At 35.9% G+C, this 17,585-nt stretch overlaps 2 protein-coding genes across 3 annotated transcripts; both read right to left on the reverse strand.

Moving 5' to 3' along the window:
- Positions 1 to 612: 612 nt before the first annotated feature.
- On the reverse strand, positions 613 to 3,413 carry LOC130726340 (zinc finger CCCH domain-containing protein 48-like). Of its 2 annotated transcripts, XM_057577594.1 has the most exons (7): positions 3,265 to 3,413; positions 2,471 to 3,016; positions 2,032 to 2,217; positions 1,686 to 1,937; positions 1,231 to 1,410; positions 1,002 to 1,099; positions 613 to 909 (listed from the first exon to the last, which is right to left on the reverse strand). In XM_057577594.1, the coding sequence occupies exons 2-7, from the start codon at positions 2,969 to 2,971 to the stop codon at positions 762 to 764; spliced, it is 1,365 nt and encodes a 454-aa protein (XP_057433577.1). In that variant the 5' UTR covers positions 2,972 to 3,016; positions 3,265 to 3,413; the 3' UTR covers positions 613 to 761. The 2 variants fall into 2 exon arrangements, with proteins under 2 accessions (XP_057433577.1, XP_057433576.1); XM_057577593.1 differs by having other exon boundaries at positions 2,471 to 3,390.
- Positions 3,414 to 7,586: 4,173 nt separating this feature from the next.
- On the reverse strand, positions 7,587 to 13,499 carry LOC130722892 (putative F-box protein At3g29830). Its single transcript, XM_057573764.1, has 2 exons — positions 12,582 to 13,499; positions 7,587 to 7,889 (listed from the first exon to the last, which is right to left on the reverse strand). Exons 1-2 carry the CDS (start codon positions 13,497 to 13,499, stop codon positions 7,587 to 7,589), a joined length of 1,221 nt encoding a protein of 406 aa, XP_057429747.1.
- Between the last annotated feature and the right edge of the window lie 4,086 nt (positions 13,500 to 17,585).

A 17,585-nucleotide genomic window follows, 5' to 3' on the forward strand; every position in this document is an offset into this window, starting at 1 on the left:
AACAACCTTACAAAGACATGGATCAATTTAATGATTAATCCTAAAACAAATCATAATGAAGAATACATCAAAACTATTAAAAAAGTATAAAAGAAACCCATGAATTGCAAGGGGCTACTTATGTTTTTGAAATGGAATTGCAGGACTACTTACTAGTACCAAAAATGGGATTGATATTTTAGTCACAATAAAAAAAATAGTCAAAATACATCTTTATTCATATGATGTCATATGATAGTACAAAAAGGGTAAATATATTATGTATCAACCAAATCTAGTGAATATATTTGTTATACCCAATTACTAGACAATCTTAGTTTAAAAATTATATTCAATCATTTAGTCAAGCTAATATTAAGATAACGTAATTTTACAATTGATACTTTTTTTTTTGAAACTACAATTAAAACTTATTTTAAAAAATAAAAATTTCTTCTTCTAATCAGTTCATTCATGCATTACCTTTCAGTGGTATTTTGTTTGAGATGTACAGAAAATAACACTATCCAATATATTCATATCAGAACATAACATTCATTTCATGTATGGTCCCGGGATACTACAAGGTGTTAATGAACTAGTATCTACATAAACTAAGGAACAATTGGAATATAAGAAAATAAAATTCTGATTTCATTGACAAAAAGAGTTACATAAATGTAAAAGTGTGGAGACAAATACATCTCTGTTAGTAAGAATGATCGCACTTCTCAACTAATATATACACTTCTTTTGACAAACATGGAAAAAAGGGGGATTTCTCAAGAACATGCTGCCACCTTGGTCTCTTCCAACCATTTCCACACTTTCACTAAACCAGTATCATCACCAGTGAAGAAGAGCCCACCAGGACCAACCTCAATTGATCGAATTTCCTTTCTTGAAAATAAACGACCCCTCTCTGAAAATCTGTAGATAAAAGAACACAAGGTTAGTGAACAATTTATAACTCATGTTACAGAAAAAACATGGATGCAGAGCAAGTTTTAAGTTTTACATACGATGGCAATTCATACAAGCGAACAGAATTGTCTCTGGACGAGCAACACAATACATGCTTGCCTTCTGCATCAGTCATCCCATTAAGTGCAACAACACCCTGCATCAAAAGTTAAAATAAAACCAATTGGTTGAATCAACTAACTCCAAAACCATTATAAAAAGCAAATATACTTGTCAAAAAATTAAAGCCTAAGCACAGATGTTGTTTATAGTGGTTAAGTAGCTTACATTTTCTAGAGTGTGCGTATATGTCACCTTCAAAGGTCCCTCTTCTGTGGCAACCCAGATCTTAATAGTGCAGTCAGATGCGCCAGATAACAGAAAATCGCTCCAACATATAAGTGATGTAACTTCCCCAGTATGACCATTGAGTGTCATTAAACACTCTAAAGTATCAGGGTCCCAAACCTGAATAACACAGTAACAAATAGGAAAACGATAAATCACCTAAGATTTATAATGACAAAAGAACATAAAGCAATTTTAATGTTAACTCAACAAAAAGACAAGGAAGATTTTAATGAAGTCTACATCAGTATGAACTATGAAGAACTAACAATCAGAATTTGAAATCTATCTTTAATCCTATAAAATCCTGCCTTTGAAGAACTCCACGTGCAGCAATACACACATTTAAAAAAAAGTAAGAGCTAGAAACTTTCACAGACAGACATTAGACATACCTTTATGCTTTGGTCCATCGACCCTGAGTAAAGCCTATTGAGACCAACAGTCAGGCAAGATACAGCTTTAGTGTGGCCACTTAGTGACGCAACCAGTTGAAAAGGGGAGTTGGCATCAGAGCTTCCTTTCCATGCAGAGATTACACCATCCTCTGCTGCAGCAAAAAGTGTGTCATTGCCAACAATCATGGCAAGGACTCTCCCCTTAGGTCCAACAAGAGTAAACTCTGAAGCAGTAGGAATATGCCAAGCCTTCACAACAGCCAACACCATATATAATCAGCTAACATGTATACATATGAGCACAACATGAAGCAAGACAAAGATCTACATAAGAAGAGCTTACCTTGACCGCATTCAGCAGGCCAACAAAAATCCATGGGCCCTCACAGATTAAAGAGGTAACTTCAGCTCCAAGGTTTGTTACATTAGCACATTGACCAGTATTGCAGTCCCATGTCCGAACTGTCCCATCTGTGCTGCCAGAATAAAGTTTGTCTGATCCAGCTGGAAATGCAATCCCAGTGACAACCTGTTGTCAAAAGTTTCAATTAACTACTCCAAAACTTTTAACATACAAGGGGGAAATACTAAATCTAGCAACATATAGATTCTAATTCCTGAATATGTAAGATATCAGGGAAAAATAATTTCAGTCATAGATCATCATATTTAATTCAACTAGTAGAGTATTCAATAAAGATGACATCAATTAAAACACAGAATCGGATAATACTACATTTTATCAGAATTGAATGCTAAAAGTTGTTGAGAGAACCAAGTACCTTCTTGTGTTCATGAAGCTTTGCTAATGTAGATATCCCATCACCATTGTGCCACGAATGTAAATGCCGGCACTGATCACCATATGTGCAGTTGCCAGTGACCCAATATTTGCATATACTGAGTGACGGCTTCTGAGAAGCTTGAGGAATACATGTCCCTTCTCCAGTTTTTGTAATCAGCACGGCCTTGGAGTTATGGTTAGGGGTGTTCTCAGGGGGAGTCCTAGCATTGCATCTACTTAGTGACGGCTTCTGAACTGGTTCAGCGATACGGGATCCAGCTGTGGTCTTACTAATCAAGACTTCCTTGGAGTTACAGTAAGGGGTGTTCGTCTTTGTATGACGATAACCAGCAGATTGCGGCAGCGGCGGTGTTTGTCCATGCCAGAAAGTGCAAGGGTTTCTGTTGCATCTCCCCTGCAGCCAGAATTTGCATATCTGAGCCAGTGGTTGTTGAGTTCTCTCATTCAATCTTCTCTTTGGCACCCTCATTATATCCATGATGATGATGATGATGATGATGATGATGATGATGATGATGATAGTCTAAAAAACAGAAACATCCCAATAGCAGCCAAATCAGCCACTTCACCATCCATGACCATAACATTCCACGAAAACTAGGGCAGAAGTTGAAGTACATGATCGAGGGCAAAACCCATAAATGAATCGGGCAAAAGAAACCCTAATAAAAGAAACCCTAATAATAAAATCGGAACCCTAAATCGGCAATTGACCCGCCATTGAGAAAAAGATAGACTAAAATGGAGATTCATTCTGAGATTTTCGCAAACCTTTATGAGTTTGAATTGGAACTGGAACTCGCGATCAGAGAGAAACAAAACAAGAAACGATCCGAAGAAGAAATCTCAGAGAATGTTTGTGATGTTGAATGTGTTACTGTTTGTTTGTTTGTTTCTTGTGTATCAAATCAATTTATACTCCGTAAGTTCCCTCTGAAACGCGCTTTCACGATTTAGGTAAATCAAATCAAATCTTCCCGTTTCAGATATTATCTTCTTTCTACTATTTCCAAATAATATCTTTAACATTTTTCATTTTTTTACACACTAAGTGAATAAAGTGGATAATTTTCAGTTCACTTAAAAAAAAATTATTTATTTATTTAATGATCATTTTCTATTGCAATTACGACATATTACGATTTTAAATATTGATCTAAAAAAAATTTAAATATTAATTTCATTTGCTTATAAAAATACAAGAAATAATAAATATTAATAAAAAAAGTTACGCGTATAAGGTTGGGTAGTTATATTGGAGGTTTTTGAGCAATGAACTATTTAGGCTAAAAAGCATTTTTGGCCCCTGATGTTTTAAGTTTGTGCAAATTATGCCCCTACTCTATTTTTGTCAATGTTTATACCACTGACGTTTTCAAACAGTGCACCGTCTACCCCTCCGTCAGTCAGGCTTTCTCAGGAGAGGTTCCTGAGTAGATTGGAGAGATGAAGAAGAGTATATGAAGTTGATGATAATCAATGAAATGATATAAATTAAATTTTCTTGACGTATATATCAATTATGTATGTAACTGAACAGGTTAAATGCATGTTTTGCTACTTACAAGTCTTGAGTTTGAATCTCTCATACCCATTTTTTCCAATTTCACTTGTAATTTTCAAGTGGCAGATCCAAAAAATATATAAAAAAAAAGTCAAATCAGCTCATTCCGTTAGTTTTTTAACGTCTGACTGATACAGGGGTAGACGGTGCACTGTTTGAAAACATCAAGGGTAGAAAGATCGACAAAAATATAGTAGGGGCAGAATTTGCACAAACTAGAAACATCAGGGGCTAAAAGTGCTTTTTAGCCAACTATTTATGGTCTGAACCAGAGCTATAAAAAAATTAAAATAATGAATATTTTAATCTAGGGCTCTCTTCCACAACTCACCATTTTCAACCACACAACCATTCCAGCCATCGTCGTTAACCTCCCTTCCAACACAATCACCCACCGTCACTCATCCTTCACACAAAAAATGACCCAACCCAGCTGGCCTCTGTCCAACAACGCATGCCTCTCTAGTCTCTACATCAGCTGAGCTTCTTCTTCCACTATTCATGTTGGAGAGCCCATTTTGTCATGTTCCTCATTATCATCACCATCATCACTCTTAAAACAGAGGGTCTAGTGCATGCTTCCCACCTCCTACTTATTTGCATGTTCATTGCCATATGTCACTTTGCTTCACTCTTAAGTACGTGATTGGAGCCTATAACTATGGTAGCAACGTGAATGGCAGAAGCAATTGAAACACGCACAAAAATCACAATACACTACTTGGTGAGAATCTTGTTCCATTTGAGAGAGTGTTAAAGGAAAATATTAAGAGAAAATATTGCTCTTTGTCCTTATTACTATAAGAGGATTTATTATACTCTTTCTTTAACATAGTATAACTTTATTGGTGATTGTCCGTGTTTTTTACGTTTCACGTTGAGTGGGATTTTCCACATAAATCTTGTGTGTTTTTTTTCTTGCTAATTTACTCGCTTCTCTTTTAAATATCAATTGTTTCAATCATGTGCTTCCGCATTGCGCTATTACCCTAATAAGTGGTATCAGAGCTCTTATTGAGGATTTCAAAATGTCTACTATATTAGGCATCGAGAAGTTTGATGGTAAAATTAGCTTTTCTATTTGGCGAGTCCAAATGAGAGTCATTCTTACCCGGAACGAATTAAAGAAATTTTTTGGTGGAAAGACGAAGAAACCAACTTCTATGACTGACGATCTGTGCGACGAGTTGGATGACAAGGCTTGTTAAGGAATCCAACTTTGCTTGTCTAAGAATGTTCTCCGTGAAATAGCCAGTGAAGCGACCACTGCAGCTTTATGGCTAAAGTTAGAAACTTTATAAATGACAAAGAGTCTCTCAATCAAGCTTCGTCTCAAAGAACGCTTATATATCATCTGAATAATCGAAGATACTCCTATTCAATATCATCTTGGGTGCTTGCTAGGATACCACAACACTTAGTTGGGGTATGGTACAAGACGTGACGTGGACCAATAACATTAATTTAAGTGGATGTTTCTTCTTTTTCCCATATATGTTTTAAAATGAAACAAAAATTCAAATAAACTGTCAAATGTCAGTTTTCTATTGGTACATGTCAAATCGCGTCAGTCGTGTACCATACAATGAGGGTATGGTAGAATTCACATCATCTTGATGAATTTAACTCTGTCATTATGGACCTGCAAAATATTGATATTAAAATTGACGATGAAGATAAAGTTATTTTGTTGGTTGTCTCTTTACCTTCTACCTACAAACACTTCAAAGAAATCATGTTGTATGGAAATAATGATACCTTATCCTTTGAAGATGTTAAATCTAATTTATTATCTAAAGAAAAGTTTGATTTTGAAGTTCATTTTGTGGACAAGGGTGAGGGGTTAAGTGTTAGAGGTAGAACTCAAAAAAGGGAGAGTGCCAGTTACAAAAAGTTCAAATCCAAATCAAGGGGACGCAAATCCAACCAATTCTGTCACTATTGCAAGAAAGCAGAGCACGAGATTTCTAATTGTTTTCTCTTGTAGAAAAAGCAAGAAAAATGGAAAACTCTACAGTCTCCTGAAGTTGTCAATATAGAGGTTGATTCTGACGGTGACATTACTTTATGTGTTGTTTCTTCTAATAAAATGAGTAAAACATAATGGATTCTTGATACTGGATGTACTTTTCATATGTATTCTTATAAGGATTTATTTACCACTTTTGAATTTGTTGATTGTGGTGCTGTCTTGATGGATCATGATACCAATACAATGTTGTAGGAGTAGGTACTATTCAGATCAAGACTCATGATGGTGTTGTGAGAATTTTATGATATGGATTGAAGAGGCTTGTATATCAAAAAGAGGTTTTTCTGTCACTTAATTTTTGCTTGGTCTTTTTGGTGTAATTGGTTTTTTTTTTTCCTTTGACTTGTTAAGATGGTGTTTTTGGTGCTATCTAGAGAAATCTGTTATTGAAGGTCTATTCAAGTGGGTGTTTTCTTGACACCTGTTTGATAAGAAATTTTTTTTATGTCTCTTATTGCATTCAATAAAATATTTAACTTTTGAAAAAAAAAAGTATAATGTCATTTGCATTTATATTTTTATAATTGATTTCTAATTAAAATAGGAGTTTAAATAAAGAAACAAAATATTGTAATTATGATTTAATTGTTACACAAGGTGGATTAATAAATTTGTGATTATGACTTATTAGTTACTAAAATATTGATAGTAAAAATATGATTTATGAAAAGATGAAAATGTTTTAAAATATTAATAAATTAGGAAGTGATACTAAACAAAATACTTGGCATGCGAAAATACTATGAAAAAAAAAAGAATTGAGGTGACAATGCTAAAAATCGTGTTTTAGAATTAATTTATCATACCGGATCTTAGTATCATTCGCATTTATACTTTTATAATTGAGTTATAATTAAGATATGATTATAAGATTGACTTATGAACACTAATCTATATTTGTAATTATGATTTCATTGTTTCTAAAACATTGAATTTTAACTAAAATAGAAGTTATCCTAAAATGAAAGGGTTTTAAAATACTAACAACTGGGAACAGATACCTAAGAAAAATAGGTCGGACCTTAGCTTCTCTTTTCTAGGAAAAAAAAACTAAGAAAAGGCGGCATTAAAAAAACTATAGAAAAATGATTGAGTTTTATTTTATTATTTCATAGTGTACACCCACCCACTAGGTGAAAGATTTATCTCTCGGGATAGTTAGGCATCAAAGTGAGATCCCTCCCAACATTGTTTTTTCATAAATATGGATACATCAATCAAACCCAGGATCACATAATTGATTGAAGTGACAACACTACAAATCATGTTTTATAATTAATATATTATAATAGATTAGAACAACTTTTAAACAATCATAGTACTCTAAAATATAAAATTTATAATGGTAAATCAATCATCACGATTTAAACACCCAAAGTATCATCAATCACCTCTCATTCACCTTACTCTTGATTCTACATCTCACTTATTTTCATTTACCTCTTTCATATTATATTGAGGTTTATATACCCTCACGATTTCTACACATATTTTCCCTTAACAAATTGAAATCTCAAGATCTCTTGAAGGCCTTTGACTCATTAACTTTTCTTTCAAGTCACAGTGGTAATAATCCAACCTCTCATCTTGATCTGCAACATCATCCTTCAATACATTGATAGTCACCTTCCTCAAGACTTTCCCAATAGTAATGAAGTAGGTAAGCACATGAATCTCATTCATTGATCCTTTAAAGCCCTTAATTTCAACTTCTCTAAGAGTATATAGCATGCATGTATAAGCCTGTGCATGATCAGTCCAAAACCTCTCAGGATTAAAGTTGTCTGATAACTCATAATCCTGCAAGATAAAAAAAAACACTTAGCTACAAAAACACCCACACAAAACAAGTCATTTAAACACAAAAGGGGGAAGTCCCTTCCCTATGAGATTTTTTAATGGAATAGTATTCAATATATTATATTGTTTAATTAGACATTATTTATTTGACTCAATATATTATATTTTGGCACCAACTCATGCATACACAAAGGAAAACAAATTCTAAGTACGAAATACTCACCAAAAATATTTTTGGGAGACTTAATTCAATTGTGAGAAGCTCTAATTCATGGCATCTATTAAGCAAAAACGTAATTCCTAAAAGCTCATTTTGATCCATAGATGTCTTTATTGTTAAACTCCTCACATTCAAGCTACGTGGCATTTGGAGTAGGCAACCTCCGGTAGGAATAACCTTCATATCCAATTAATCCAAAATGTTAAACAATGAGTATATAGTGCGTGTATATATATATATATATATATATATATATATATAGATGTTCTTATATGAGAGCATAAAAATAAATCATTACCGTTAGATCAAATCATGGATGGTCACGATTAAAAGGTGAAGTCATGTGACATTTTAAAAAAGTCATATGACATTTTTAAGTTGTCATGTGACCATTAATTGGTTTTAATCTTGATCATCCATAATTAGATCTAACGGTCCGATATATATATATATATATATATATATATATATATATATATATATATATATATATCGGTTTTAGTAAAGCCAAAGAAAAAGTAGGTATATATAAAACAAAGATAAAACATACCTGAAGACAGTAATTATGCACAGTTAAATTGTAACACCCCGATTTCGGTGGCGTCACTTTAGTAACCAAAAAGAAATTAAAGCGGAAAAACGTGAATATATTTTTTTTTTGTCGTTAACATAGACAAGACTGAAATAAATAAAACCCAAATGCGAAGAACAACAGAACTAATATACAATATATATAACAGCCCCCGCTGTAGTAGCAACCTCGTCATGAGTAACCTCCAGTGACGGAAATAAGAAAAGTAACGCCCGTAGGCAATATGTACAAACCATATATAAAGGTGAAGTGTCTGCAACACCATCCCTCAAAACTGAGAATAAGCTGGCCCATCGGCCTGAAACAAGACCTCCTAAGTCCAACCAACTCTCTGTGATTCCCGTAAAGAAACCACACAAAAAGCTATAGGCGGGAAACTACCCTGTCCCTAAAAAGAAAACATTACGGTCAGAGCTAAGACTCTACTCCTACACTAATCCTGTTTCGAGGAGCTCACACTAACACTCAATCCTAGATGCTAGCGTGATCGTCGTCCGAATCTGAATCCAGAACGACCATGTCTATGTACACCATCCGTCCTCCTCTCGCTACCGCGATGCGCTCCTGTTCCGGCATCTCGAACCTAGTTCCCCCCCCCCCCGAAGGGTGAACCATCGTGAATCAGTCCGCCATGGACATCTGACAAAGGGCGTAGTCCGCCAAAGCACACACAGAAGACGCGAGGGTCAACTCCAAAGAATTATGTAAATAATAAATCCAATAGGTAAAGATAAGGAGTAGCCACTTAGGCTTATAAGTTAGAGATAGCATCCTAGGGTTGCATATTCCACAATGAATGTAACGACAATGATAACAATAGCATGCATCAAATAGAATTAAAAATTATCAATCACACTCAGCAACTAAGTCAGTATGCATGTTGCATGAAATGATATGACGGTTAACCCAGTTAACCAATGCATTCCGGAAAGGGATGGACATCAACGGATCAATCCTAGCACCAGCAACGGTGGGACCATTTCTGCCCGCGTGCCTCTTACACCAACAACAACGGTATGGACATCAACGAGTCAATCCTAGCACCAGCAACGGTGGGACCATTTCCGCTCGTGTGCCTCTGGGATGGGCATCAACGGGTCAATCCTAGCACCAGCAACGGTGAGACCATTTCTGCCCGCGTGCCTCTTACTCCAACAACAACGGTAGTCAGATCAGCAGTAAACCCGAAGGTCTGCCATTTCAGTCTGCTACAAGAGTCGTCTACAAACGCTCTTACACGGCATTCCGGGTCTTATGACCATTTTGGAAACCGACGAGGTCCAGAGTACGTCCTGTGTTAATACCTCATTAATGTTGCATGAATGCAGGATGATTAGTCAAACAACGTCTCCGAATCTCACTCGACACGTCGCCACGTGTTCTAGCTAAATTAAAGTCTCTAAAAGCTTACCCTAAGGTAACAGTCGATTCTGCGACAAAAGACACATCTTCATAACAACACATAACTCATGATGATCTCCAAATCATCCGACTCATCTCAATCCGATGGTCAAAACTGCTCAACGAGCAAGAGTATCAACATACTCGGAAACTATCAATTTCCCGGGCTTATCCCCCGGATAGCCCAACAACACAGCTGCTCCAACAGCACAAGAGCATCAACATACTCAATACTTCTCAACTTCCTCAATACTTCTCAACTTCCTCAACACTTGGATCCGACGACACTTCTCGTTTTCCAAAAACTAAGATTTGCATCCTAAGCTTCCTTTCGAGTTTGTTATCATTATTTGAAGATTTAGAGGTTGTTTAATGTCTTATGAGTTTTCTTTACAAAATAATATCCTTTTAGTCTTATCGCAAAATCTTATAAGTTCTCGGGATCTCCTAATCCCCAACTGACTCCAGAGAATGTCTCGATCCATAAAACACCATAACAAGGCCCGAATCTCACTCGTCCTATCAAACTTTCTCAAAACTCTCAAAATAAAATCGGCATGACCTGCCCGCTATTCTCACTACTCAGAATCTCAGATTTCATTGCAAAAGCATAATTAACTCAACACAATCAACCAACATGTCATATATCAACATATTATGCAATAACCACGTAGCACTTAGCATATAAAGCATGCATCACACATCCTAAATTACCCACATAGCACATAGCATGTAATTCACTCTCAAAAATATTCAGTAGATGAATCATCTACATTGTCAGCCGAAGCCTCAGAAAACATTTTTCCAATCAAACACAAACAAGTGCATAAACAGTAAACAATGTCGAAAGCATCAACCCTAAGCATTAACTAGAGATTCAGTGAGTAGCCCTCGCCTGAAAATTCTCCAGGATGATCTTCTAACACTTCTTCACAATCAAAGCCTTGTTCCTCTGGGAATTCCTCAAAATCACCTTTAGAGAAAAACCACAGAAATACTATCAGAATCTATCGGAAACTAAGCTATCAATACTTACTAAGGTTACACGAAGTAGTACATACTCCGAGGTACGATAATCTAGCGCGAAAGGACAAGTTTTCGAAAAAGGAATTTTCCTCCCTCCCCCCTGAGGGTGCTCGGCCACTTTTGGTAATTGTAGGGTTCGATTTTTCTTCGATCAAACTTGGTTCCTATGCTATCATTAGCCGTAACTAAGGGTATTTTAAACTCGGAAAAATTATCGGATCAAAAACTGTCGCAAGGGTATTTTGGTCAATATTTTTAGCTCAGAAATTCAAAACTGAAATTTCGAAAAGCAAATTGGATGGGGACGTCACCAACGACGTTTATGACAACTAATCATACTAGCACTAAGCTAAGGCAATAGTTTTCAGCCCAAAGGACGAAGCTTTGCCCCAAAATGGGTATTTGATGCCAAAATTGATTCCGGCGGAATTTCGGCGACATAACGGAAAAACTAATCCGGCAGAAGTGCTCTTGGGCACGTAGGGAAGATGTTTAGAATAAAAAATGAGATATTCAGGATAGTTTTGCAAAAACCTCAAAACTATGAGCACAGAAAGACATAGAGAAAAGCTATAGAAAAAGCGATCAGAGGTAAGGATTAGCGACTATACCTCGAAACCTTGAAGTAGCAACTGTTTAATCGATGATCAAGCAAGAAATGAAGAAAATCTCTTCTTCCTCTTCCTTCTATGGAGCTCGCGGCCTTGGAGAGAAAATGGAGGAGTTTTTGTGATTTTTCTCACCTTTCTTGCTATATATAGAGGTTGGCAAAACGCGGGAAAATGAAAGTTTCGCGAATCTGATTTTTCCGGCTTCATTCTCCGTGAATTCTAAGATATGTTTTGGCGAAAGAATTCCAAAACTAAAATGTTGTCTCCTTGTATTTTTGGTAACTAATGCAAAGTCGGTGTAAAACTATTTTACCCGATAAGTTGCTTTTTGCATCGGATGTCGGAATAGAAAACTTCCTTCTGAAGAAAGATTGAAATCATCGAGAGAAATGGGTGTACGCGTGTAGAATCTTCATTTCAAGCTCTGAATAGAAAAAAGTCTTCATTGTCGGTTGATTCTAGGGTTTTGAAATACCAGGGTTTCGGTTTCGGCAAACTTCCGATGATTGGAATCGGACGTTCGTAGATCCTAGAGTTTCGCCTCGAAACGATTGTTATATATGGAAAAAGAGAAGTTCTAACATTTCTCTGAAGATTTTTGGAAGAAATTCCTACAGTGTTCCAAGGGTGGAACATAGTCTTTTCCTAAGGTTCTTGTCCTAGGTTTAAGCGAATCGATCGTGCTATACCTTTTATCGATTCGGATACAATCCTTAGACTTTTCCTGAACTTTCTCCTTCATAAATTTATTTCATTTGGTAACTCTAGTTCAGGTTTCCCTTCACGATACATCAACCCTAATCGTGAATAGGATTTTATTTACTTGACATAAGCTTAAAAACTTGGGTCTTACATAAATCACTAACACCGGAGATATTTTCAACCAACTTGTAGAGAAAAAGAGCATGTCCTTCAAACTCAATGCAAAAGTCAAGAACGACTTCTTCCATCATAAGGGAACGTACGTCTATGATCAAAAAGTTATTATTCAACCCCGAATAATAGAAATATCTTAAGTTTGGAGCATTGACTGTAAAATAAGTACTATTAGATCTAAACATGCATCTGTCCACGACCAACTTTCTCAACTTTAGGTGTTCCTCCCCTAAATCAAAGTCATCTGAATTCCAACACCTCTTGAGACTTAAACTCTCAAGCGCCTCGCAATTTGACAACAATGTCTTAATAGTATTGAGTTTCACTTCCATCCAACCCAAAGAAATTTCTTTGAGTGCATGAAAGTTAAGCAATTCAGCCTCAAGAAAGCTACATGAAAACAATGTCAAAGATTCGAGGCAAGTATGACCATAAACATGTGCTGGCAATTCAAACAAGGCCTCCTGATTAATATAATTAGTGGTAAAATAATAATCCAACGTTGGATCACAAAAGTCCAGCTCCAACTCCTTCACCTCGTGTTTTGTGGCGAAGGAAATACATTTCCTCACAAACTTCTTAGCTTTTCCAGGCATTGATAATCTCAAAGAGAACTTATCCACGATAGTTCCTGTATGATTAGCAATCCAAAGTATCACAAACTCCATAAAAATCTTTCTTTGAGCTTGTCTAATTCGATAAGTTTGATCATCTTTCACAAAAGCTAGTTCATCAAATTCTATGTTGGACGTAGACTTGAAAATATCTATCCAACTTTTAGAGAGGATTGAGGTTCTTACCGTTTCCTTAAAAGGTATTAAGGAAACAATTGTGGAAAGTAGAGAGTGAGGTAATAAGCTAAATCTATCTATGCCAGGTGCCATGACTATAGTATTGGAATTGCAATAAGGATTTCCTATGGGATTATTCTTGTTGTAATATTTACTCAAGTAGTAATAATTACATAGTGTTCCAAAATGACAAATGTGTTGCATTGAATGGATTTGAATGAAGTCCCACATAGAAAGTGGAGCAACGACACTTGAGGCACTTTAGCACGACACATCGACGGCGACGGCAACGCGGTTGCCGTAACGTCCGTTTGTTTTTTGCTCGTTTTGAATTTGAACTTTGCGACTGTTGGGAACAGACATATCTGTTGGTAACAGACACAATATATGAAGGGTCGCAACCTTATATATTGTTCTATTTTTTGCTTATAAATACAGTGCATGTTCAGAATTCCATACACAATATATCCTCTGTTTTCCAGAAAACCACTTCCCTTCATTTCGAGTTTTCATTAGTCTTGTGCGAACTCGAAGCAAGGCTGATTATCCTGGGTATTCTTGCATCCAAACTCTAAGACGAATTCAGGGAGTGCTTGAAATACTTTAAGGAAAGTGATTTCATCACGATCAAGCCTATTCTATTTCTCTAACAATCTTAAAGTAATTTCAAATGGCTACCGATGCTTCTGTCTCCAGTATCAAAGTTATGAACCAGGATCTTGTCAAACTTGATCACTTCGATGGAACGAATTTCACTCGCTGGCAAGACAAGATGATTTTTCTTCTGACTGCACTGAAGATATATTATGTGTTAGACCCTGATCTAACACCAATTGCTGAACCAAAAGATGATGATTCTGATGAACTCAAGACCGAAAGAAAGAAGCGCAGAGAGGATGAGTTGTTGTGCCGTGGACACATTCTGAACACTCTCTCCGACCGCCTCTATGATCTGTACACAGATACTCAGTCCGCAGTGGAAATATGGAAAGCATTGGAATTCAAATTCAAGGCTGAGGAAGAAGGTACCAAAAAGTTCTTAATATCTAAATATTTCGATTTCAAAATGTTAGATACAAAACCTATTCTGCAACAAGTGCACGAGTTACAGGTTCTCGTAAACAAGATAAAGGCAGTGAAAATAGATATCCCTAAAGCCTTTCAAGTTGGTGCAATCATTGCAAAATTGCCACCTTCATGGAATGGTTACAGGAAGAAACTGCTGCACAATTCTGAAGACTTCTCTTTGGAGAAAATTCAGAAACACCTTCGAATCGAGGAGGAATCGAAGGTCAGAGACAAGGCTGAGTCTTCTGGTTTCTCTAAGGCAAATACTGTAACTGCAAAAGGCAAGAAAAAATATGATGGCAAACAGCAACATCTCGGACCAAAGAAAGAACATAATAAGTTCAAAAACAACAATGGAACAAAAGGTCCAAAGGGTGGCTGCTATGTTTGCGGAAAGCCTGGCCACTTTGCTAGAGACTGCAGACAAAACAAGGCTAAAAAGGAAGTGAATGCTGTCCAAGTTGATGATGAAATAATCGCTACTGTGAGCGAAGTTATGGCTGTAAAGGGTAAAGTTGCAGGGTGGTGGTATGATACATGTGCCTCTGTTCATGTATCATATGACAAAGCATCATTCAAGACTTACTCTAAATCAACTGATGATCAAGAAGTGCAGATGGGAAATGAAGTTCGATCAAAGGTTGTCGGAACTGGAACTGTCGAACTCAATTTCACTTCCGGAAAGAAAGTTACTCTTGTTAATGTGCTGCATGTTCCAGAGATGAGTAGGAACCTTGTTAGTGGGGACTTGTTGGGAAAACCAGGAATCAAATCTGTGTATGAATCCGGGAAACTCATATTAACTCGTAATGGGGTGTTTGTAGGAAAAGGATATTCCGCTGAGGGAATGATCAAATTATGTACTATTGATAACATTATTAATAAAGTTTCCAATTCTGCTTATATGATTGATTCTGTTTCCTTATGGCATTCTAGATTAGCACATATTGGTATTAGTACTATGAATAGACTAATTAAGTCCAAATTAATCTCATGTAACATTCATGAATTTGAAAAATGCGAAATATGTGTTAAATCTAAAATGATCAAAAAACCTTTCAAAAGTGTTGAAAGAAAGTCTAATTTACTTGATCTTGTACATTCTGACTTATGTGAATTTAATGGCATGCTAACCCGTGGGGGAAATAGATATTTCATAACATTCATAGACGATTGTTCTAGGTACACTCATGTTTACCTATTGAAGCATAAATATGATGCTTTCAATGCCTTTAAATCATACAAAGCAGAAGTAGAAAATCAATTAAATAAAACTATCAAAGTTTTGAGAAGTGATAGAGGTGGAGAATATTTCTCTACAGATTTTGATTCTTTTTGTGAAGAACATGACATTATACATGAATGTTCTGCACCGCGTACACCACAACAAAATGGTCTTGCTGAAAGAAAGAATCGAACCTATCAAGAAATGATAAATTGCATGCTAATGCACTCTGAATTATCATTTAATTTATGGGGCGAGGCACTTTTATCCGCATGTCATATAATGAACAGGATACCCCTAAAAATGACTGGAATATCTCCATATGAAATATGGAAGGGTAGATCACCCAATATTGGTTATTTTAGAGTGTGGGGGTGCGTAGCATATTACAAAAATATGGATCCAAAGAGAACAAAATTGGGTCCCCGTGGAATTAGATGTGCGTTTGTCGGATATGCCACAAACAGTAAGGCATATAGACTTCTAAATCTTGAGTCTAATGTCATAGTCGAATCCAGAGATGTGGAATTCTTTGAAAATCTTATAACAAAGAATAAAGACTATGAAACGCACACTAATGAGGAATCTCGAGATATAGATTCTCAAGAAGTTGTAGAAATACAACCTGAACCTAGAAAAGGTAAGAGAATTCGAAAGACTAAAAACTTAGGTTCAGATGAAATCGATTCTCAACTCATTTCCTTTTACCTTGTTGAAGGTAATTGTAAGAATGATGTGCATAAAATTCATATTATTCTACAATTAGAGGATGATCCTAAAATATATAAGGAAGCCATGGCTTCAAGGGATTCCTCTTTTTGGAAAGATGCAATCCGAGATGAAATGGATTCAATCTTGTCTAATCAAACCTGGGAACTAGTTGATCTTCCAAAAGGTTCAAGACGTATTGGATGTAAATGGGTGTTTAGGAAAAAGTTTCATACTGATGGAACATTAAACACCTATAAGGCTAGATTAGTAGCCAAAGGATTTAGACAAAAATAAGGTATTGATTACTTTGACACATATGCACCAGTTGTAAGAACAACCACAATTAGAGTATTGTTTGCATTAGCCTCAATAAATGATATTGCAGTACATCAAATGGATGTTAAAACTGCATTTTTAAATGGAGATCTAGATGAGGAAATTTACATGGAACAACCAGAGGGTTACATACTTCCTGGAAATGAACAGAAAGTGTGCAAACTAGTAAAATCTCTATATGGCCTAAAACAGGCGCCAAAACAGTGGCATCAGAAATTTGACTCGGTCATAATTTCAAATGGATTCATTCCGAATTCTTGCGACAAATGTCTATACACAAAGGTGCAAAACGATACTGCAATATTTCTTTGTCTTTATGTGGATGATATGTTGATCATGAGCAATACCATGGATGGAATTCTAGAAACAAAGAATTTTCTAAAGTCCTTTTTCAAGATGAAAGATCTTGGACAAGTTGATACCAATTTAGGGATTAAAGTTAAAAGAAATAGTGGGGGTTATGAACTTAGTCAAACACATCACATTGAGAAAATGTTAGATAAGTTCAAACACCTACTATTTAAGGAAGTAAATACTCCCTTTGATCCTAGCGTCAAACTTGAAAAGAATAAAGGAAGGGCAGTGGCCCAGTTGGAATATGCAAGTGCTATTGGATGTCTAATGTATCTAATGCAATGCACAAGACCTGACATTGCATTCTTTGTTGGTAAGATGAGTAGATACACTAGCAATCCAAATGGTGAGCATTGGAATGCAGTTACAAGGATATTTGGTTATCTTTCAAAAACCAAAGATCTTGGACTTCATTATGATAGGTTTCCAGCAATACTAGAAGGATATACCGATGCTAGTTGGATATCGAGTGCTGGAGATCATAA

This window comes from Lotus japonicus, chromosome 6 (genome assembly GCF_012489685.1).
Source record: "Lotus japonicus ecotype B-129 chromosome 6, LjGifu_v1.2".
In the NCBI taxonomy this organism is placed as follows: domain Eukaryota; kingdom Viridiplantae; phylum Streptophyta; class Magnoliopsida; order Fabales; family Fabaceae; genus Lotus; species Lotus japonicus.

Bases quoted from the DNA above. Each gene is read 5' to 3' on its own strand.
- LOC130726340 (XM_057577594.1), bottom strand. From the start codon at position 2,971: ATGGATATAATGAGGGTGCCAAAGAGAAGATTGAATGAGAGAACTCAA. The intron at 2,218-2,470 runs GTACTTGGTTCT...TTTTGACAACAG, and splicing joins AGCTTCATGAACACAAGAAG to GTTGTCACTGGGATTGCATT. The intron at 910-1,001 runs GTATGTAAAACT...TTTTATCTACAG, and splicing joins CGCTTGTATGAATTGCCATC to ATTTTCAGAGAGGGGTCGTT.
- LOC130722892 (XM_057573764.1), bottom strand. From the start codon at position 13,499: ATGGCACCTGGCATAGATAGATTTAGCTTATTACCTCACTCTCTACTT. The intron at 7,890-12,581 runs GTTTTTAAGCTT...TTTATCTTGCAG, and splicing joins GTGATTTATGTAAGACCCAA to GATTATGAGTTATCAGACAA.